Source organism: Miniopterus schreibersii, assembly GCF_964146895.1.
Source record: "Miniopterus schreibersii genome assembly, chromosome: 20".
Classification (NCBI taxonomy): Eukaryota; Metazoa; Chordata; class Mammalia; order Chiroptera; family Miniopteridae; genus Miniopterus; species Miniopterus schreibersii.
The window spans coordinates 21,778,694-21,801,185 of record NC_138122.1 but is presented as its reverse complement, the minus strand read 5'-3'; the positions used below and the strand labels follow the sequence as shown (position 1 = coordinate 21,801,185).

The 22,492-nt window shown below is 51.4% G+C and overlaps 1 protein-coding gene across 1 annotated transcript in view; it reads right to left on the bottom strand.

Annotated features, from left to right (window-relative positions):
* Positions 1-22,492, bottom strand: part of KSR2 (kinase suppressor of ras 2) — a gene marked incomplete at both ends in the record, with an annotated part of 167,230 nt that overhangs the window by 64,225 nt on the left and 80,513 nt on the right. Inside the window, one exon of the mRNA XM_081123025.1 lies at positions 14,808-14,992. Within this exon, the coding sequence (XP_080979151.1) occupies positions 14,808-14,992 (185 nt within the window). The remainder of the gene's footprint in view (positions 1-14,807; positions 14,993-22,492) is intronic.

Sequence of the window (22,492 nt, the reverse complement as noted above, 5' to 3'; positions counted from 1 at the left end):
AGTCAGGGTTTGAGTCCACTGCTAACAAGCAGGAACATTATCGAACACTCGGAGCCTCAGTTTCTCCATCTGTCCATCAAAGCTGAAAGCAGTGCCTACTTCCCGGGCCTGTGAAATGACAGGCTGCCCATCACGTGCTCATGATGTCCAACACTTGCCTGCGTTTTACTAAAATCTCGCCTCGACCACGCGCTCCTCAGAGACACGGCCGTGTCTTATGCAGAACCTAGAGAGCTACCCGGCTTAGAGGAGCTGCTCAATTAAGAAAAAACTATCAGCCAAAGGAAGGAATGAGCAAATGAATGAGAGAAACCTCCGATCATTTCATCACCATATCCTGATTCAGATTTATAAAATGCCATTATGACTTTTAAAACAAGATCTCAGCTCAGAGAATTGTCTTCACATTTTTTTAATGATTGAAAAAATAGTTTTAATTTAATTGGAAAAAAAAAAGTTCTTAAATGAAATTTTAAAGAGTATTTTATGACATGCAAAAACGATATGAAATTCAAATTCCAGTGTCCCTAAATAAAGTTTTATTGGGACACAGTCACACCTATTCACTTCGGTGTTGTCTGTGGCTGTTTCTGGACTATGGAGACAGAGCGGAGTAGTTGCGATGCCAGGGACCACATGGCAACGTTTCTCAACGGCAGCACCACTCACCTTTAGGCCTGGACGACGCTCTGTAGTGAGGGCTGTGCTGTGCATTGTGGAGTGTTGAGCAGTCTCCCTGGTCTCCACCCACTAGACAGATGCCCACGGTCCTCCCTCCCCAGTTGTGATAACCAAAGATGCCTCCAGACACTGAGAGTGGAAAATCACCCACTCCCCCCATGAAAACGACTGCCATATGGCCCACAGAACCCAAAATATTTACTATCTGCCCTTTAAGGACAAAGTTTGCCAATTCCTGAGCTCACCCAGCTCCCTGGTTGCACAAATGGAGAGTCACGGGGGCAGGGGAGCCCAGATACGCCCAGCTGGATACTGGCAGAGGAGGGATTGCCTGAATGATTTTCTTATGTTTGTATTTTTCCTGAGTGTTCTTTCTCCTATATTACCTAGCCTGCAGGGTAGGAAGATTTTTAGCTTTTAGGGAGTATAAATCAGTACAATTTTATAGGGTAATCTGGCAAACATAATTCAATAGCTTTATAAATATGCACACTCCATGACACAGAAATTATTCCTCCAAAATTGCCACCTAAGGAAATCATCATGGATGCACACAGGCTCTGTAGTTAGGGTGATTGTTTGCCAATTGTAGAAGTGTTTAGAATGCCCCCCGGAGTAGAAAACCACCGAAATAAAACGCAGGGCATAGGGTGGGAAGATGCTAGGCAGCTGTTGAAATCGGTCCCAATTAGGAAAAAATACACACACGTATTCTAAGTTTTATATACAGAGATATAAATAGAGAGAGGTACTTAACATTTCAACGCGTTAATAAGAACTCTAAGGAGCGAGGTTATTTCTGCGCTAGGCCGTTATTAGTATTGTATGGAAAATAAGTTACTGTTAATTTAATTTTTTTAAGAACCTGAAAATCACTTCTCTCCCCCTCCCTCTTGCCACCCTCGGCGCCACGTGAGGGCTTGGAGTGTTGAGATGAAGGAAACCCGGAGAAAACGCGAATCCTGGGCGGGGGTGGGGAGTGGCTGGGACTTGGCTCTGACTTAGGAGCAAGCCCAGAAAATCCCGCGGGTGCGGCGAGGCCAGGCTCAGCTCATGGCTTCTCTTAAGGCTTCTGAAGCGGTGAAGTCAAGGTGTGCGCCTGAGCTCGACGGAAATCTGTCAGTACTTGGAGATGCGCACACGTGCACACACGCGTGTGCGCACACGCATGTATTCATTGCAAACTACCTGCCACCAGCTAGCAGGCTGACGGACCAGTGGATGGGTCACAATATAGCTGGGCAACTATAAGCCATGGGGGAGGGGACAGGGACTGGAGATTTGGGGACCTGGGAGCCCTGATCCGTGACTGGGCCAAAGGCAGGTCCTGAGCGGCAATGACAGCTGAGCCCGGCGCTCGAACAGCCACGCGGAGCCTCTTCTAAGGATCACGCCCAAAGCCCACGGGCCCCAGGCAGTCCTCCCAAGGATGGTTCAAAATCGGATTTGTATTCAGGCCGCTTGTAAAAACTCTAAAGAAAAGTTTTTCTAAGGATAAGACACAGACGAAGGTGAACGGACGGAGAATTGACTGGAGCCGGGCAGCCTGGGTTATAAAAAACAAACACGAAGCTGGGAAACTCTGCGGGTGGGCCAGAACTCGAGCTCCTTACACGAGAACGTGTGGATTTCCTGTCACTATTAGCGAGCGAGTGATGGCTCCCGTGGGAAAGGAGCTCACGGGAGACAAAGGGAGAGGCTCCCGACGTCCGCCTGCGGAGCGGGGTCTCTGAGTTAACGCCTCCCCGCCGCACGTCTGTGCGTTCAGCTGGCAACTCGGGGAGCAGAAAATGAATCAACGTTACGGGGCTGGCTCTTAATTTACACCCACGAAATAATTTTGACAGCCATTCGTAAGTGTTTAACCAACACTGATTCTGGAAATGTCACCACGGCCTCCAAAATTTACTTTGATATTCTCGGAGTGTTACCTCTCTATTTCATCTGCATGTGCTGAGACTCGGCCTCAATTTTAGACAGGTGGTTGCAGTTAAGATCAAGTTCTCTTAAGAGAAAAATCTAGCCCTGGCCGGTGTGGCTCAGTGGTTAGAGCGTCGGCCAGCACACTGAAGGGTCTCGGGTTCGATTCGCAGCCAAGGGCACGTACCTGGGTTGCAGGTTTGATCCCTGGGCCCCGGTCGGGGCTCGTGTGGGAGGCAACCAACCGATGTGTCTCTCTCACATCGATGTTTCTCTCTCCCTCTCTCTCCCTTCCACTCTCTCTAAAAGGCAATGGGAAAAAAAGATCTATTTTGTTTTCTTCTCCCAACCCAACATACACACTGGGGACACCATGGTCCCCCTGGCCTCTGGGGTGCTCCCCACTCCCATCTACCTGCTATGGAGGAAGAATCTTGGGGTAACAGCGGCGGTGACCCCCCCACTCTCTCTCCTCCGGGTGAGACGCACCCAGCGCGCTGAGAAAGCAGGCTCCTGTCTCTCCAGCTACTCACACCTGCGCAGGCATCACGTTTGCTTGTTACCTAGAACTACTTGTGGTGTTTCAAAGACATTGGACTAGCTCGGGCTCAGGGGTTAAATCCCCCCGATGACCCTTGGGGAAGGGGGATATCTGCTAACAGATGTTAAATGCTTTGCTGTTCCTTCCCTCCCCCCTCTCCCTGACCTGCCCATCCCCAAGTCTTGGGCCTTCTGTAAAACATCCTGACCATGACTGTGTCCCCCTTGGGGCAGAGGAGACTGGACAGACCCATGGAGATAAAAAAAAACAAAACACTGCAGTGGTATTTACACAGGTGTACACACCTGGCAAAACCCATCCAACAGTGCATTTAAATGGGTGGGATCTTTCTGTATCTCGATAGTGTTGGTTTTTAAAAAAGCTAAATTAGACCTAGACCAGTTGGGGAGACAGCTCCTAATTCTGGAACATCCCAAAGCCCATAAATTAAGAAATTAAATCATGATAAAAAGATGAAGTTGATGTTTCAAAACTCCAGTATCTGGATCTCCCCTGGGTCTGTCTTCTTCTGGTCTGGAGCCGTGCGCTTTTGCCTCCTAACATGCCTGGCAACGATTTTATTGAATTCCTAAAATTGTACATGAAAATTGAGATAATTCGTGTTTCTGGTTGATGTTATCTTTCTCCGGAGATGATTGAAATTTTGCTTGTGGCAGGCAGTTACGAGAGGGGCCAATCACGCTAATCCAATCAGGAATGGAGCAGATTTGGAGCCGGGCTTCATTTTTATAGGCACTGGTCTGTTTCTGGTTGACCCTTCCTCATCGAGGGGAGCCCCTCAGGTCCCTGCCGGACACACTGGTGTTTACTGGTTTCCTTCTGTCTGTCCCGAGCTCCAACACGAATTGCAGAAGTTCCCAGAGTCTCAGGCTCAGAGCTGCCACTTTGAAATTAGCCAAAACAGTGAGGGGGGAAAGTGCATTGAATTCTGCTCGGGATCTCCTTTCTTTCTTGGACCTGAGTTGCTTGCTGATGCCTTTGAACAGAGTTTGAAAAATATCTCGTCCAGCATTTCTGGTTCTTCTTGGCAGAAGGGTTGGTCCACAACCCTGGGAGCAGGAATTCCTGCAGATCCTGGGGAGACACAGAGCCTAGGCCAGCTCCGACCTTCAAGAAACTTACAATTTTCGTGGAAATACCACACTATGAGCTATGAGCGGGCCCCACCGCTTCCCCCAGCAATGCTTCCTGCCTGCAGTCGGTCCCAGGGAACAAATCCCGGCTCTGAACATCCTATGAAAATGCGCACGGGCCCAGCATGGCAGGCTGTCCGAAGTGATGCCAAGTCCTGGTCTCACTCGAGCCTCGCCACTGACGTTTTTTAAAAACGGCTTCATTGAGTTATAATGTACACACTGTGAAAGTCACTCATTTTGCGTGTGCAGTTTGGTGACTTTTCAGTAAGTTTACAGACTTGCGATCATCGTCACAATCCAGTTTTAGGACATTTCTGACACCCCCAAAGACATCTCCGGCCCGTTTGAAGTCACTCCCTGTTCCCACCCATGGCCCCAGGCTACCACTCATTTACTCCGTCCCTATATAGTTGCCAAACCCAGGAAGATGGCATTGGCATGACACTATAAACTACAAGAGAAGGTCTGTGTTATCTCCACGCACATGTACTTGGATGCGATGACTGAGTCCCTGCTCTGTACCCACCCCTTGAGGCGCTGATATCATTAAAACCCTTCAAGGTAGACACTGTCATTAGCCCATTTTACAGGGGGGAAGACTGAGGCGCAGGCAGGTTAAATAACCTGCCTGAGTGCACGCAGCTCATAAGCGGCGACGTTGTGAGACAATCCCAGGCTCTGACTCCAGAGCCGGTGTTGTTAGCCTCATTTTTTATTCTGCCTCCCAATTCCGTAATAAAATTCCTTAGCATCAGGACTTGGATTAGACGTCCTCCTAATCTTCCCGCAGGGATCTGCAGAGGGTAGGGGCCGACTACATATTCAGGTTTTGTTTTGAATACCTAGTTGGGAACTAGGGGGATGCCTACACTGAATCTTTTCCTCTCCCTACCTTCCGAGAACTTGCTGACAAGTCTGAGTCATAGGAACTACCCTCTGTTGCCCTTGCCGGAGCCTGGGAGGTGACCCCCGATATGTGACCGACCTTTAGTTAATAATCTTTTCCACTATATTAGTCCCCTCGGCAATCTAGGCATGCATTGGCCACTCCATTATTTTTTTTTGTGGGTATACCAGCAAGCTGTTTTGCTGCTCAAATATAAATGTTTTATGAGGGCATTCATGATTTTTTTTTTTTTTTAAACTTTGGAATTTTGTTTAATGAATGATAATCGCAGCTCACATTCTGCATAGTGCTTTGGGGCTTCAAAGTACTTTCTGTGTATCATCTCATTTGATAAATAACGATTATCCCCATTCTGCCCTCAAGTCACTCGCTTCCTCTTATTTGTGAGAACATCGGAGACACTGAGGTTTCATTGGGTTCCGGGTGCTAATTAGCACTTCGTATGCTTCGGAAAGGCACCCACGAAAGGTGATCTGGGTTTATTCTCATAATATTTAGCATATTGGAATACAGATGAAGGAAAATAATGAGGCATGAAAAATGTTGATACAAGTCGAGATGTTTTTTATGGAGACCTAGATTAATGAGAACCATAAAGAAGAATCATGAAGTTGTTATGTTTGTTTTTTAATCAGAAAATCAGAGTCTAAAAAAATTTTCAAACACAGAAATCACTACACAGGGGCCTGGCCCTCACGTCGGCTCCTAGTTTGAAAATGGCATCTTCCTGGCAGCTCCTGTCTCCGACACTGACTCACTCCCACAACCATTTCTTGGGATCCTAATCCTTCCATCTCCCAGCAGCCTGGAAGCGGCTTTACTTCTCACGGAGCCCGCTGCCTGGGGTGCGAATCCCCGGGCCTGGCGATTCAGCCCCAGCAGGCGACGGTCCCACCGTCCTTCACCGGCAGGGCCCCTGCGCCTTCGCCGAAGCCACGGTTCCCGCGCCACCCTCCAGCCCCCCGGGGGCCGCTCGCCCGCGCCCGCGCTGACCCTCTGGGCTCTTCCATCACACGTGGGAAATGACACAAGGAGCTCTAAAATCAGTAAAAACTTTTTTTTTTTTTTTAAAGAAACCAATGTTGGGACATTGTTATTAAGTAAACACCAGGCTTTATTTGGATTTCACTAGCTCGCTCACGAATGTCCCTTTTCTGTTCCAGGTTCCACATTGCACTTAAGAGAGAATGATTTTTAAAAGGAAATAAAAGCAAAAATTTAAAAATTATCCAGATACATATAAAAAAAGAAAAACTGACGGATTGAAACAAGATGACCACCAGTGGAAAAGGGGTAGAAAAAAGAGGAATAGTTCTGAGTGAATTTAGACACCTGGTAAATGACATGTGAGCATGGCAGGCAGATCCATGGGGGACAGGTTATTTGATAAATGGTGCTGGGGACTGGTTATCCACTGGAGGGGGCAGGGGAGTAGAACTCCGCCTTATACCATACACCAAAATCAATTCCAGATGAATTAAACCTTTTAGAAGAATATATCGGACAATATGTTTACAACCTCAGGGCAGAAAGAATTTATTAAACAAGATTACTTTGAAAAGCCAAAAACCATAAAGGAAAGGAATGATGCATTTGACTACATTCATGGTAAAAACTTCTGTTCATCAAAAGAGACAATAAAGGCAAAGACACGCCACGAATCCGTAGACGATATTTTTGCCACATGTTTATAGAAGGAATTAGAACCGAGAATATTCTTTCTTTCGTTCCTAAGAGTCAGGAAGAGAAAGGGACAGCTCACCAGAAAGATCAAATGAGCCAACGACATTTCACGGACGGTGAAACATGAGAGGCCACTTGAGAAAAGACCCTCAGCCTCGTCAGCAATCGGGGAAAAGTTATTCTCACCAGCCCGGCAGATTAGTCGACGGTCTGGCCGCATGGATGGCAAGAGTGGGGAGCAGTGGGAACACCTCTGCTTTGCTGGTGAACATGTACATTGATGCAACCAGCCCGGCAAGCAACTGTACATCATCTGGCCCAGCGGGGCTCAGCCAACCGGGGGGGATTCTGCCCCCGCCCCCGCCCCCAGAGGACCCCTGCCCACGTCTACAGACGTCCCGGTTTCTTAAATGTGTGTGTGGGTTGGGGGAGGTGCTAACTGGCATCTCACGGGGAGAGGCCGGTGACGCTGCTTAATATCCTACCATGCGCAGGACGGTCTCCACCACAAAGACTTATTCGTGTCCACGTGCTAAAGTTGAAAAAAATAGGATGTCATCAGGTTCATGACTTGACTCTTTTTTTAAAAATTATTTTAGAGAGAGGAAGGGAGGGAGGGAGAGAGAGAGACACACACACATCAGTTTGCTGTTCCACTTATTTCTGCATCATTGGTTGTTTCTTGTGTGTGCCCTGACCAGGGACTGAACCCGCAACCTTGGGGTATCGGGACAACACTCTAACCAACTGAGCTACCCGGCCAGGACCCTGAGATTCATTTTATAATAGGTTTATCCTATTATGGGATAACATAATTATCCTATTATATTATGGGCTGAATTGTGTCTCCCTCAAAAATTCCTATGTTGAAATTCTAACACCAAGCACGTCAGAATCGATGACTCTTGAGCAGACTCTCAGACCCAGCAGGTCTCCTCCCAGGAATATTTCCTTAATCGGTCTTTCCAACGCTTTCCTGATTAAAAAAAAAAAAAATCAAGAAGGGCACTTGTCTCTAGGACGAACTCCCAGACTTCTCCCCAGAGAGGCTCATTCAAGAGGCTCAGGATGAGACCCAGCAATCAGGATTTTTAAACAAACGCCCCAGCGACTGGCACCACCCGAGAAGTTTAGGAAAATGTCCTGGATGCTCTAGTGCACCAGGAGAAGGTCAAAAAAAAAAGCTTCCAAGTGAAAAACCAGGAAAGAGCCCAAATGCCCCTCAGCGGAGGAACGCATGCAATAATTGTGGTCTATACCTCCAAGAGAATGTCGCCGTATTTCATTGACTTTTAAGATGCCATGGAGTGTCAGGTCATTAATTTATGAACCACTAAGAGAGAAAGGGCCTGCCAATTAGCCTATAACACAGTGCTTTCTTATACTTAACACTCTAAATTGAGTATTATTTTAAAATCTCTTAGACTTATTTAGACCTATTTTACCATACGTCACGCTGCTCTGTTCTCATTCCTTTCTGAACAGACAACAGGCATTGACGGGTGTTTCCATCAAGGCCAAGCCCTAGTATAATATTTTTGAAGACCTTTTAAACTCCGGTTCAACTCAACTCGTGTAAGACCAACAATGCACAAAGCCCCAAAAGTGGTTCCGTATGAAGAGCCACGTCTGTGTGCCCCGGACGGACGAGCAATGACGACTACAGCCCCACCCTCCCAGCGGACAGCGACGGCAGGTGCCACGGGCGGCAAAGCGCAGCCCAGGTCAGAGGTGAGCTGTGGGGAGACGCGAGCACCTCAGAGCCGGGGAAACCAGAACGCGACGGCATAAAAATGAATGAATCTCAAACCCGGGATATTCCATTTTTTAAAAGCAGAACACGCGAAGTCGGATCCCATTTTTATGAAGGGCAAAAACATGCAAAACTCAACTAGCCGCTGGCACAACATTTAAGGGAGTGGCCAAAACACTCAAGTGTCGAGATAAAAACGTTTTAACGTAACTTTTTTTTTTTTTAATGGGTGCAGAAAACCCATGAGGAGCGACGGATCAAACTTTTACATGCGGACAGGAATCGGCCCTGCATTTCCACGAGCTTGCCTCCTCTGTCGCTCTCTAATCCCGGCTGGGATCCGGAATAAAACGTTATTAACAAAAACAGGCAATAGTTTGCCCACCTGATTTTAAAAAAAAATACTGTATTAACATTTTACTAGTGTTCTTAAAGTATATATAGATCGTAAATATACACATATCATAGCACATACACACACAGGCGTATATGCGAAGTCACTATTTTTTTAAAAAAAACGTTATAGGAAAGGAAAAGCAGTGAGAAAAACGCCCATCACAGCACTGGGCCCGAGATCACCGCTGCAGCGGAACGTGTCTCTCAGCCTTCTCTGTCCTCACCAGCAGATCAAGGGGTGCATCCCCCTGCACCCTCCAAACAGAGAAGGGGGGCTCCACCCGAGCCTCGGCAGCCTGGCCTCGAACCCTTCCCGATCCCTCCCCGTGGGACACCGCTCTTCATTTTAGAAGCTTCTTCCCATCCCTTCTTCAGTTTAATCTTTATCGCACTGCTGTGGGTCCATAGAAGAATCCTCGCTTCCCAGATGGGGAAACTGAGTCCCGCAGAGGCTGACTAACCCGCCCAACGGGGCCGCGAGGGATGGCAGAACCCAGTGGGAGGCGGTTCCAAATCCATCCAGCGCCCGCTCCGTCCTGCGCAGCTGACTGGTGGCCCTTCGTGACTGAAGACGTGTCTCGCCTCGTATTAAATCAGAAAGTGGGGTGACAGCAGTAAGCAAAGGGGGTCCCGAGGAACGTCTTTCGGCTGGGAACTTGGTTTCGTCACCGGAGGAGCCTGTTCCCACCATGTGGCAGGCAATACCGCAGGGCGGGTGGCAGCCGCCGTGTCTAATCGGCCCCCGCCCCTCCTCCGCTGAGCCCCCGGCTGCCGGGCCAGCTTCTCTTCCCTGGCAAACAGCCGTCCAGGGAGCCGGGGGGCCTTTTTGGGAAGCAGCTCTTAACTCTTTATGGTCACCGGGAGGCCATCAGCGAGGCGATCACTCGAACTCACTGATGGGCGAGCAATTTCACAGCTGAGATGGTTTCATGTCATTTTCCCAAAAAGCACCCAGTTTGCTCCCAGGCCGACTGTGCATCACCGGGAGACTGACTCACCGCACGGCCCTCGCAACCCCCAGGGCTGGAGACGGACCCTGCCCAGACACGTGTGAGCGTCCTAGGGCGGCTCTGACCCCAACTTGGGGGGCTCGGAACAGCCGAAGTGTGTTCTCTCGCAGTTTGGGGGGCCAGCAGTCAGGGTGTCGGCAGGGCCGGGCTCCCTCTGAGACGTGGTGGAATGAACGCGTCCTTGCCCCTTCTAGCTTCGGGGGTGGCCGTCAATCCCTGGAGCTCCTTGGCTCACAGCTGCACCCCGCAATCTCTGCCTCCATGGCCACAGGACGCTCTCCCGGAGCACAGGTCTCCGTGTCTAAACTCCTCTCTGCTCATGAGGATGCCAGTCCTAGTGGGTGAAGGTCCCACCCTCCTCCGGCGTGAACCTTAACTTGACTAATTGCATCTGCAACAGCCCCAGAGTCATGTTCTAAGGTGACGCTGTTGCTGTTGGTCCAGGGCCGGCTTTGGGAAGCCCTGGTACAAGCAGGTTTAATTTGTGGACGCGATCGCCAAGAGAACCAGGCGCAGACAGGGCTTTGTAAGCGCAGGACTGGGAGAGGGGTGGTGCGAGGGACCCATGTTTCTCGTTATGAACTTTCTGTATCATGCGATCTGTTTCCAGGTGTATATATTTCGATGCCACTTAGACCGGGGCCTGCCTGGCAAACAGCAGACAGTCGGGACACGTCAGGGACCTGCTGGCACCTGGGTTTCTAAAACATAGCCCGATGCCAGGCAACACAGATGCTTTCTGTGGCTGCTGGCGGTGGGTGGGTGCGTGGGAAGCAGCATTCTTGGGGAGAAAAGCTCTTTGGGTCCCTCCAGCGATATATACGTTTTCCCCTTGGAATGGCCGCCACTGAGTGAGGTCGGACCCAATCTTCTCAGCATCTCTCCTGCTCCTGAGACAAGAACGTGGCTTTCGGGCAGCAAACTTCGGTCGAGACACACGCGCTTCCCACCCCTCCCCGCTCTCCCAGCAGGTAATGAACCTTGGCCTCAAGCCTCATTAAACCCCATTATATAATCACCCCCAGCCCGAGTTTCTTTATGACCCTTCCGGTGGCTGCTTTCTTGGGAGTCGGCGGTTAGGCATCATCAGTCTTTATTGCTACCTGCTGCTGCTTTCCGCCCCAAGTCGGGCTCCTGACTCAGCCCCAGGCGCGCCAGGCCAGGCCAGGCCCTGGGCACAGGGGCAGGTGTCTGCTGGGACAAGGGACAAAGGACAGGAGCTGCTTGGAGAAGAGATGGGGAGAGGGCAGGGGGAGACGGGCCAGGTGAGGGCGGGCCATCTCCCGGGCCACCGCGGGAAGGACAAGCATGTCATGAGACGGGGGCCTCACACCGAACTCCAGCTGCTGTCATTAGGGCCAGGATGGGGAAGACCGGGGACCATCAGTCACTGGTTCCCTTCGGTGGCTGCTGCCCTGAGCGCTCGGCCCCCACAGGCAGCTCATAAAGAAACACACAGAAAACTGCAGGGGGTAGAAGTAGCCAGTCATTCCTCATCTCCCACCGGGGACGTCGGGACGCGGGAGCAGCCGGAGCTGGAGCTGCCTGCAGCTCACTCTTGCAGCTGCCAGGCCACCCCGGGGATGGCCACCACCTGGGACAGCGGACGCTCTGAATTTCAACACGGGAGTCCCGGGGGGTGAGGACTGGAGAGCCAGCGTGGGTGCCAGCCTGTCGCCACAGCACAACCTCCCGACGAGCAAGCGAGACGACGTGACCAAGGTCCCTGCTTGGAGAGCAAGCTGGCCCCCGTGAGGACGGCTCTGCGGTCTCATTCCGCAGGATACTGTAGGGTGGTGGGTTCGAAATGAGCGCAGACTCCACCTCCTTCCTGACCTCGGGACCTCGGGCCAGTTCCGTGAACTCTCTCCACCCCCCCCCCCCCCCCATTTCCTCGGCTTTGTTTTCCCAACACCCCGCCCGGAGTCTCCAAAACCAGCTTTCTAAGTGAGTTAAAAGAGGTGCCCAGGAAAAGCTCCCTGGGAAAGCCTTAGGATCACAGAGTTTCTAAGCTCTGAAACAGACCCTCATAGAGTCTCTTCTTGTCCAACTGGGGAAACTGAGACCCTGAGAGAGACAGGAGCTCACGGCATGAAAGTGACGCTAGAGTCAGACCTGGGTTCAAAAGCTACCACACAGGCAACCGTCCTTCACCTTCCAGCCTGTTTCCTTATTTGTAAAATGGGAATAGCAACGCCTGCCTCAAAGAGTGTGGTCAGCCTTAGCTGCGACAAGGGAGGGGCAGTGGCCACACAGGCCACTGGTGGCATCACCGAGACTCCAGGAGACAGCTTCCCAGGTCCAGCTCTGGAGCCTGTGCCACCAGGCGGCCTCATGCTGTTACTTGTTAGGGTCAAGGGAAATGGGACTGGTCCATGGGGTCCCGCTGCTCTCTGGGTGACACACTCACTGTCCCAGTGAGACGCCAATGCTCTTTCCCCCCTTTCAGAGATCAAGGGCGACTCCCCTGCATCCAAGGACCAGCACCGTCCAAAGAGGCAACCGTGCTTCCAGGGCCACTTAGTGCCGGGAGCTGATTTTAATTAAGGACTCTGCCCCCCGCCCACGGGCAAACAGAGGAGCTGCTCCTCTCTGATGGAGACCAGGGCAGATGCAAAAGCCGGGAGCCACGGCGAACCCTCGCAAAGCTCCCTTCAGCACGAGGAGGGCTCTAAATGTGCAAGCCCACGGTGTTTTTATAAAACAAGCTACAGGTGATTCCTCTCTGGCCAGAGCTAAAGCACACGGCTGTGACCAAGCCCTCAGAGGTGGCCCTGCTGACGCCGACCCGCAGGATGGCGATGGCCGAAGACGGAGGTGGCTGCTGAAGGCAGCCGCCAAGCCTCACGCCAAGGAAAATTCCAGGACCATGCAAAAGTGGGAAGATCGGCTGAAAAGCATTTAGCCACAGCCTCGGAATGAATCATGGAGCTAGAAGATGGAATGCTGCTAGGGAAAGGGGGCTAAAAATATCACAGCATCAGGTGGTGTTTATTAAGCACTTACTGTGTGCCCAGCATGGTGCAGGCAACTCGACCTACACAAGCTCATCTAATCCTCGCAAACATCGATGGGTCTACTGTTTTCCCCATTTTACAGATGAGGAAACTGAGTCTCAACGAGGCTCTTAACTTGCTCAAGGTCAGGCACAGGGCCCAAAAGTAAGAGAGCTGGGACTTGAACCCAGGCGTCTCCCTGCAGGGCCGGGACACCCTGCCTCCCCCGCCCAGCTGCCATCGCTCATTCATTACGTCATCACGTGTTCCTCATCCCAGCTCACGCAGCCACCCTTTGCCTGCCACGTGACTGCCACGGTCAGGGAGGACGTCTGGTCTCCCTGACAGTGATTCCTCCTGACAAATTGATAAATTGGCTTTCTGGCGCTGACGTGGGTCTCGGGTGCTATTTTGGTTTGCTTGAGCCAGGGCCTGCACCCGCTGGGCACGAACACAAGTCAGGCTCTGGAACTTCTCCTGACTGACGTCCACACGGGTCTCCTGACTCCTGCAGTGGATGCGGGCTCCACATTTGTGGACTGGAAACTGAGTCCCCCCCACCCCCACCCCAGGCCCCCCGCCCAGCTGGGCTAAGGCCGAGCTTCTGAACCCAACCGTCTTGACACCGGACGCGTGTGTTGGATGTTTGTTCCACGTGCCGCTTTCCAGGGAGAGAATTAATGGGCTTCATCAAATTCTTAAAGGGCCCACGGCCTCTCCAAAAAACAGGTGGTAAAAGTCTTGTGTAAAGAGTAGAACCCCACATTTAGAGAAAGGGGTCCTGCGGATACTTGAGGGGTCCTGGGGATCAAATCACGCATGATGATTAGTTCACGTACTCAGGAGTAAGAAAGAACCACATGCAAATTCCGGCTCGACTACTCGATAGAGTGTGACTTTGGGCAAGTTCTCTGCCGTCCCTCAGCCTCAGTTTCATCATCTGTACAATGGGAATAATCCATCGACACCATGGGTCACTCCAAGAATGAAATGAGACCATGCACGTGGATTAGCAAGTACTGGTGCTTGACGATCATCATAATTAGCAAGTCCCGGTGCTCAGTAAACATGACCTAGCATCGGTCAGAGCAGCAACAGAACACGGACGCCCTGTGACTGTGTTAAGGGCCTGGGGTTATCTCCTCCGCAGCCCCGCTCCTCCCGGGTTCCCAGTCAACCAAAGCTCTTGCCTTGGACGGAGGACTGGCTGGGTTTCTTTCAGGGGCTCCCCCTCTGAACACGTCTGGGCCCCTGGCAGAGAAGATTAAATGCCTCCTCAGACCTCAGAAAGTTCCATTTCCGCCCTGAGTAATAACAACTTTATTTGCGGCAGAATCCGCGGGGGCAGGATGTAAGCCGCCCCGGGCCACGCTCGGCCCAGCATGAACCCCAATACATCTCGGAGACGGAAAGGTTATGCTGTGTTGACCTGCGTGGCGGGGGGAAATTACGAAACATAATCACAGAAGCCTTATCCACAGCGGAGAGAGAAAAAGCCTGTGACGGGCAGCTGAGAAGCAGGAGGACAAGCTGATGTTTCCGTCCCTGAATGCCCTGCTTCCCTGTCATCCCTACACACCTGCGGGGCCAGCGACAACAGCCAGCCACCCTCGGGAGGGCCAGCGACGCCCCCTTCCCTTGGGAACCACTCGCAGGGGCGCGTGTGGCGCAGGGGGGAGGTGGCTCGCTCAGCGAGCCCTTCGACAGCGTTGTCACCAAAGCAAAAAAGGGACAGAGAGCCTGCACCTGGACAGGTGACTTACTTGAGGAGAAGTTGGCCTCGGTGTGGACGGGAGGGGTGGAGGGCAGGAAAGGCCCGTGTCCCACGAAGAAGGAGCGGAGGGAGCGCTCGCACAGCAGCGGAGAGCGCTGCTGGGCCGGGATGTTCTCGCAGCTGCCCACGCTGCTGTGGATCTTGAGGTTCAAGGGCTTGCTCTTCTTCTTGGCTCTGGGAGGGAGACGGAGGGGAGAGGTAAATGGATGTGTGCGCACAGCAGTGAGAGCAGGGAGACGCGATCTCCTCAGCCTGGCGCCCAGCACCCACGCCCACCTTGACCTGGCCCTGAAGCCCTCCCCATCGCCCTCTCACTGCGCTCCGGCCGCTATTCTGTGCTGTTTCTCACCATTAATCCTCTGCTATGCTATCCCCACTGCCTGGAATACCATCCCCTTCTTTGCCTTAATCTCCATCTACCTTTATGACTTGTCTCTGGTGCCCTCTCCTCCAGGAAGCCTTCCATGATACCCCAATCCCTCCCAGCCAGGGTTGGCTGTGTTCCTCCTAAGAAGCCTTCCCCGGATACTCCCTTTTCCCCTCTAGCCTGGGTTGGCTATTTCTCCTAAAATATTCTGTCTGTATCTCTGTGGCTGTGCTTGCCTATTTCCCCAAATTCGTTCTTTCAGTTTTTATCTCCCAAGTGGACTGGGGGTTCCTGAGGGCAATGATTCTGTATTGTTCCTTTTTCTCTGCCCTCGGCAAGGAGCATAAAGCCCGGCACACAGTAGGTGCTCATGAAATGCTTATTCAGGGACCGATCTGGATTGAGACTCTGGCACTTAATCACGTCGCATCCAAATCCTCTGTCTTCCACACTCCACTGGGGGCTCCTCGAGGCCAAGAACCCATTGTTTCTGTTGTTGGGTCTCTCAGCCCCTTGGCACCAGCTGAATAGAATGAACCTCTCAAGCTGGTTTGGAAACAATTCCCTGCTTCCCAAAGAGCTTAGGTAATCCGTTTATGAAGTTTGGTTTGAAATGGCATCCAAAGCTACCCGGGGCTCTCCTCCAGACCCCCCAGGACGCCCCACTCGCATCTGGCCTGGGGTTGGGCGCCCTCTTGTGGCCAAAGGGAACCCTCCTTGCAAATGTTCAGAGGTCCGGGTGGAGCACCTAGCAAGGTGTGTTCATTTAAGACTGAGGTCTGAGGCCTCCCGCACAAGCGGCCCCAAAAGTCGCCCTCTCCAGGCGGCCTGCTGCTGCTCCTCAACTTTAAGGGGTTCAGGGGTGCCTGCAGAGTCACCCCCTCGCAGTGCCTGCGCGGACAGCCCCACTCACTGCATGTCGCCTGATTTTAATTCTCTATGTTTCGTCCCTGCGGTCCTCCCCATCCCCCCGTTTCTCACCTCCAACCCTTTGCTCATGCTGTTCCCACTGCCTGGGATACCGTTCCACTTCCATTCCAGAGGTCCGCTGGGCTTTGACTTAAGCAGAGCCACCAGCTCACGTGGCCTCTTGAGTGTGGGGTTGTGTCCCCTTGAACTCAAGAGCCACCACCCGGCCAGATCCCTCAGCGTCTCATTAACAGTGTCTGGAGCGTCTGGCCCAGCCAATTGGGAGGAAATGACAGAGCTGGGAACAGACAAGTTCCTCGCAGGCGCCATGGGAGGACAGGCGTGAGCTCACAGTCTCCCACGCCACCCCGGGCAGGGCCGCGAGCTAATCCAGGGCCGTTCCCCCAAACAGGAAAAAAATGACACCCCCACCCCGTCTTACACGTGGCCGAGCGAGCTGTCCCACCCTCTCCAACGGGGCCCTCTGCAGTTGGCCTGTCTGATCACCTAGGAGGAGGCTCCAGGAGAGACCCTCTTCCAAACCAAAGAACAGCACCAGTTCTTGGGTGAAAAGGGAGGGGCCCGGGGTACACACGGACCCTCGACTCAGCTGCTGCGATTCCAGGGAAGGGGCCGGCTTGAAAAAACCAGGGCCTGGTAAACCAAACACTGGGAGCGTATTTAACGAGAGGCCACTCTGCTCCTTGGCCACAGGTGACAACCCTCATTTCTGGCTTGAGCACACTCCAAGTATGGCATTAATCAACCGGGGCCCTGAGGGAAAGGAAAGGGGCACAGATGACCCCATCAGAACGCAGAAGCCAAAGCTCGCGTCTCGAGCTGCCTTCGCCAGGTGCGGAGGAGCCTGCGACGGGTCCAGATGACACGTGAATGACATTTGTGTATTTTAACAGCTAAAATCTGAAAAATAAGCTTTCCCATCAACTACACAATTTCATCGCGATTATTTCCCGGTATACAGCTTTGTGTAAAATACACTGAGAAGAGAAAGCAGAAGAGAAAGCAGGAAGGAGGTGAGGGAGGAAAGACAGGAGCAGGAGAAGATGCTGGTTGAAAAAAATGTTAAGTAAATTCAAGTGCAGGTCCCACCAGAAGGCCCTGTCCCCGAGCTGTGTATCCACCCGGACTCCACCCCAGACCCTTCCCTTCTGACTCTGCCCCTTTTCCAGCCGGACCGTGGAGTCGAGCTCTGTTGGATTCAGTGCCACCCGCCCTACCCCGCACTGACCGCCCTGGTTGCAAATTTGGCACATGCCAACCCTGACACTCTAAGTGCAACGCCCGGTGTTGGGCACTGCGGGCATAAACGGAAAAGAGGAGACACAGTCCCGCCGTGTATCATTTCTGCACCAGCCCAGATCTGGCCACAAGGCAAGGGGTCTGCTCCACTGACACCTGCTAGCTGCTTGGTGTGACCCAACCAGAAACTGTCATTCACTGGAAGCGAGTGGGCCATGCTGTCTCATGCCCCATCCCAGTGGGCAAAAGGCAAGCATTTGTTCTGCTGGTTTGAACTGGGCAGCTCCAGACACAGATAATTCTAGCCTCGGGGTTGGCAAACTATGGGCCAGCCCTGGGCCAAAGCCAGCCCTCGGCCTGTTCTTGTAAATAAAGTTTTATTGGAACACAGCCGTGCCCAGCTATTTACACACTGTCTCTGACATTTGCTTGACGACAGCCGAGTTGGTTGCAACGCAGACTCTCAAAGGCAAAAATATTCATCCTCTTGCCCTTTACCAAAAGTTTGCCAGTTCCTGCTCCAGGCTCCCTCGTCCTCAGATGTTAATCGAGAAAACAGAACCCTAAAAAGAGCCAGAGTCTGGGATTTATTTCCCCTCTAGTGACAGCTTCTCTCTTGACCTTTTGTGTCTAAATAATGAACACTCTGCCTCCCTCCCCACGGCCCAGTCACAGCGGCCCGAATCGCCGGGGCTGGGCATGGGCCATATCCGTCAGTGGTAACTGGGAAGCCCTTTGCCTAAATGCATGCTGTTCTATGCAGCGGCCAGAGCCACACGTGGCTACTAAAACTTAAGTTAATTTAAGGAAGAGAAAATTTTAAATTCTGTGCATCAGTCGCAATCGCCGTAATTTAAATGCTCAGAGGTCACACGTGGCTAGTGGTTACCGGCATGGACCTGGTGGAAAATAAAACATTCCCATCCTTGCTGAAACCCCTTTTGGATATCGCTGTCCTAACAATCCCTGACCCCGGCATTGCAGGGCCAGCTCATTCACTGCTCTGCCCCCGCCCCCCCTCCTCTCCAGGCGAACAGGGTCGCCGGGCCTGGCCCAGCCTCCCCCCACATCTGAGCTCACCCAGACAGCCACCCTCGCTCGACTCTGCCTTCCAGGCCTGCTCTGTGCCAGTGTCCGGGCAGTGCTGATTTTCCTGCCTCCCTGTGATTAGCGACTAATCTTATTTTTTTGTTCCCCGACCCATAAATCAGTTACAGAGCAAATATTTACACAGGCCATCATTTCCGACTGAACCAGGGCTCGTGACAGCCTTCATTATTAAAAAGGGTGACTGATTTTGGGCAGAGATTTCCCGAGCATGCGGCTGGATGTTTTCTTTTAGGTTTCCTTCCCTGAAGAAAAGAACAATTCCCAAGATAAACTGGCACGGGGGTCTGCTCTTGCTATCTCCCTGGGGGGCCAGTGGGACATGGTCAGCCCAGTAAGTGCTGGCCTGGGCTAGCTTCTCCCTGCTTCTCTGGGCCTCCCCCTAACTCACAAACATCCCCTAAAGTCAGGAACCCTAAAGAAGAGAGAGGGAGAAGGGCCGGGAAGGGGAAACTGGCAGCATCGTTACTCTCAGCCCATGACACCCAAGGTGACCCCGAGGGAAGCCAAGTGTTGAGTTGATAAGATGACCCGGTGGGGAAGCAGGAGGCTCTGTCATTACTTAGCAAGTCACCTCGGGCTATGAGGCTGGTTTTCCCTCTGGTCAAGAGCAGGGATTTGCTAAGTGGTCTCTGTCCCTCTCTGCTCCACATATCTTGGTTCTAATTGTGACAGCTGCCATTCATTGAGCCCTCACTATGTGCCTGGCCTTGTGCTGAGCATCTTATAGGCATTAGCTCATTCAATTCTTCCAGATGGGGATTGTCACCTCCAGATGAAGAAACACAGGGTTGGTGGCATCCCAAGGGGTGTGTAAGGGGCAGAGCGAGGCTTTGACCTTGGCTCTGTCTTGACCCCCATGCTCTTCGTCTTAAAATCTATTGCAGCCTCCCCAGGACCTGGTTCTGCTGCTTGGCACACCTGGGCAAGGACGCTTGCTGCCATTTCAATTCTCACCCCGCCGGCATCTCCACATGGATGCATCTGGGGTCAGCACCCTAAGCAAATGCAGACGATTGTCATTCAGGTGGTGAGCCAGCAAAGGGCTTTCTCTCTGCAAGCAGGTCAGCCGGGAATATTTATTCAGGTAAACGCCGAGATTTTGCCACTACGGAATACTTCACAGAGCTTCCCTTACGCTGGGGAAAAATTACTGAGAGTGAGTCCTTATGGACATGGCTGAAGAGGCAATATTTCAATCTGGAAATTCTACGAGAAACACACTGAGATGCATCCACCATAGCCCCCCAGACAGACAATAACATCTACCAGCTGTCGAGGACTTGGGGACGGACTCAGACGACACTGGGGCTGGCTGGGCACCCCGGGCCAGTCGCTGAACCTCGGCTGCTCTTAGTTTCCTCACTTGTAAAATGAGGGCTGAGAGCAGATCACCCTTAAAAGCTCACGGCCCTCCCGGTGACGTGTCTCCCCTTCCTGCAGACTTACGGCGTGACCTTGGGCAGGTCACAGCCTCTTGCTCAGGCGGCGGGATAACCTCTGCAGACCCTCCGCCCGCGCGTCCTCCGCGGGGCAGACGCGTCAGCACCGGCCGAGCAGGGAGCGCAGCAAAGCGGCAACTGGTGTGATCCCAGCGGCGCGGAATTTCCAATAAGTCACTCGTGGCTGTCGGGCAGTGACTCCGGGAAGAAAGCCTGGACCTCTGTCTCCATGGGGGTTTCAAGAGCTGTTGTCTGAAATCAGCGTCATGGTTTTTTCCAACCAAGGCCTTCGACCTGCTCTCAGCTTTTGCCTCCAGCGGTGCCTCGTTATACAATGTGCTCGTTTGGAATCGAATAATAGAGAGGGTGGGCCCACTGGAAATTATAACAACACACTCGTCCAGTAGTTATTCTTGCTCAGCTGGACCCTCGCATTTAAATATCTTAGCTAGTGGCCTGTCTTGCTGCGAGCATTGCAGCTCAGGTGCCATCAGGAAAGCCAACACCAAGGCCCCCCAGGGACGGCCCCGTTTAGCGGGTCCGCACTGGGGCGTGGAGGGAGGGCAAAGCAGGAGACGTCTTCATAAGGCGGTGATTTAATAGCACAGGGCGCGAGCCCGCTTTAGACACTGCAGCGCGGTGGCTCCACAGCCACGGTTGACAAGTTTTTCCGCAAAGGGCCACAGTCCGCATGACAGGTTTTTTCAGGCCATGCAGTCTCCATCGCAACTGCTCAGCTCTGCCACTGAATCGCAAGAGCCATCCAGGCAATCCATAAACACGTGGGCGTGGCTTTGTGTTCCAATAAAACTTTATTTACAAAAACAAGAAGTGGGCCAGCTTTGGGGGGCAGGGGGGCGGAGGGCATGGCTTCCCAACTCCTGTTCTACATGAGCAGAAAAATCTCCAAAACACATTGATCTTGGAAGAAAACTCACTGCCAACCAATACATATTGTATGATCTCATCTATACAAATATAAATATATATATATATATATATATATATATATATATATATATATATATAAATAAATGTTAGTATGTATAAGTACATCTACACAATGTGTGAACAGACTTACTATATAGTCCTGTGATGTATTTAAGGTCATGGAAAGAGAACTGGCACGGTTTCCGCTGAGAGAGAGAGTGGAAGGGAGGGGGTTGGGGGAACCTCCATATCTGACTATGTGTGTGGATCGTTTTACAGCGACAGTGCCTACCACGAGTACAATGTATGTATAATTTGTAAGGAAGAAAAAAGCAAGGAGGGAGGGAAGGAAGAAGGGAAGAGTGTATATCAATAAAACTTTATTTACAAAAACAGGCAGTGGGCTACCTTTGGCCATGGGCCATGGTTTTCTAACCATTGGTCCAAAATATCAACTCCAGTCAGACTGAGGGTTGCCGGGGGGGCGAGGGCTGGGTGAAAAGGTGAAGGGATTAAGAACAGATTGGTGGTTACAAAATAGTCCCAGGGATGTAAAGTACAGCATGGGAAACACAGTCAATAATATTGTGATAACTATGCAAGGTGCCAGGCGGGTACTGAAAATATCAGGGAACCACTCTGTAAATTATGATTGTCTCACCACGATGCCGTACACCTGACACTAATGCAAAATAGTATTGAATGTAAACTAATTGGAAAAATAAATAAAATAAAATAAAATAAAATAAAATAATAAAATAAATAAAATAAAATAAAATAAAATAAAATAAAATAAAATAAAATAAAATAAAATAAAATAAAATAAAATAAAATAAAATAAAAAAGTATCAACTCCAGGAGGGTGGGCTCACGGCAGCTTTGTTAACTGCTCTATCCCTGGCATCCAGGACACACTGGACACACAGTTGAAGCTCAAGAAGCAGTTGCTGAAAGAATAAATAAAACCCAGCCTCTCTCTATTAACCTGGAAAACTAACAATTCAATGCTGTCCTGAGCCCATGACTGGAGCACGTATAAAGGGAATGTGGCCATGTTACTCACTTAAATGTCTTGAACTAATTGTTGCCAGCACACAGGTTAATGAAATGGCACTGATCTTTAAAAAAAAAAATCAGTTCTCATTCTCACATTATCACATCAAAGGGGTCTCGCTCTGTGGCACGTTGCTGGCTCAGAAAACAGAGACAGAGGGGGCTGATGGCTTCTGCTCAGGGTAGAGAGATCTGTTTCCCAGTCCCCGCAGGTTCCCAGATCCGCAGGCAGATGTTCCCATCTCCAAGGAAACTGCATCTATAAATGCCACACGGTGTTTTCCAACCACAGGCCCACAGATTCGGATGCAGAGGAAAATCTACAAACCTTCGCCCCCAAATAGGAACAGGGCTTCAGGGGGAGCCTGACGCGGGCGGGGGGCAATGCAGCCAAGGCCACTTTCAAAAGAATAGGGGTGTATTTTTGAAAAGGGGTGCGAGGAGAAACGGGAAGCTGTGCGGGTGAACTTTTAAAGTCGGAAGAAAATTGTTGCATTTTTCTGGGCACTTTGTTCCATGGTGCCCTGGAATCAAGGCTAATTGGCATCTCAACTAGCAGACCGGGGCGGGGGTGGTAATGTCAAGTACAAATCCCTAGATCTTTAG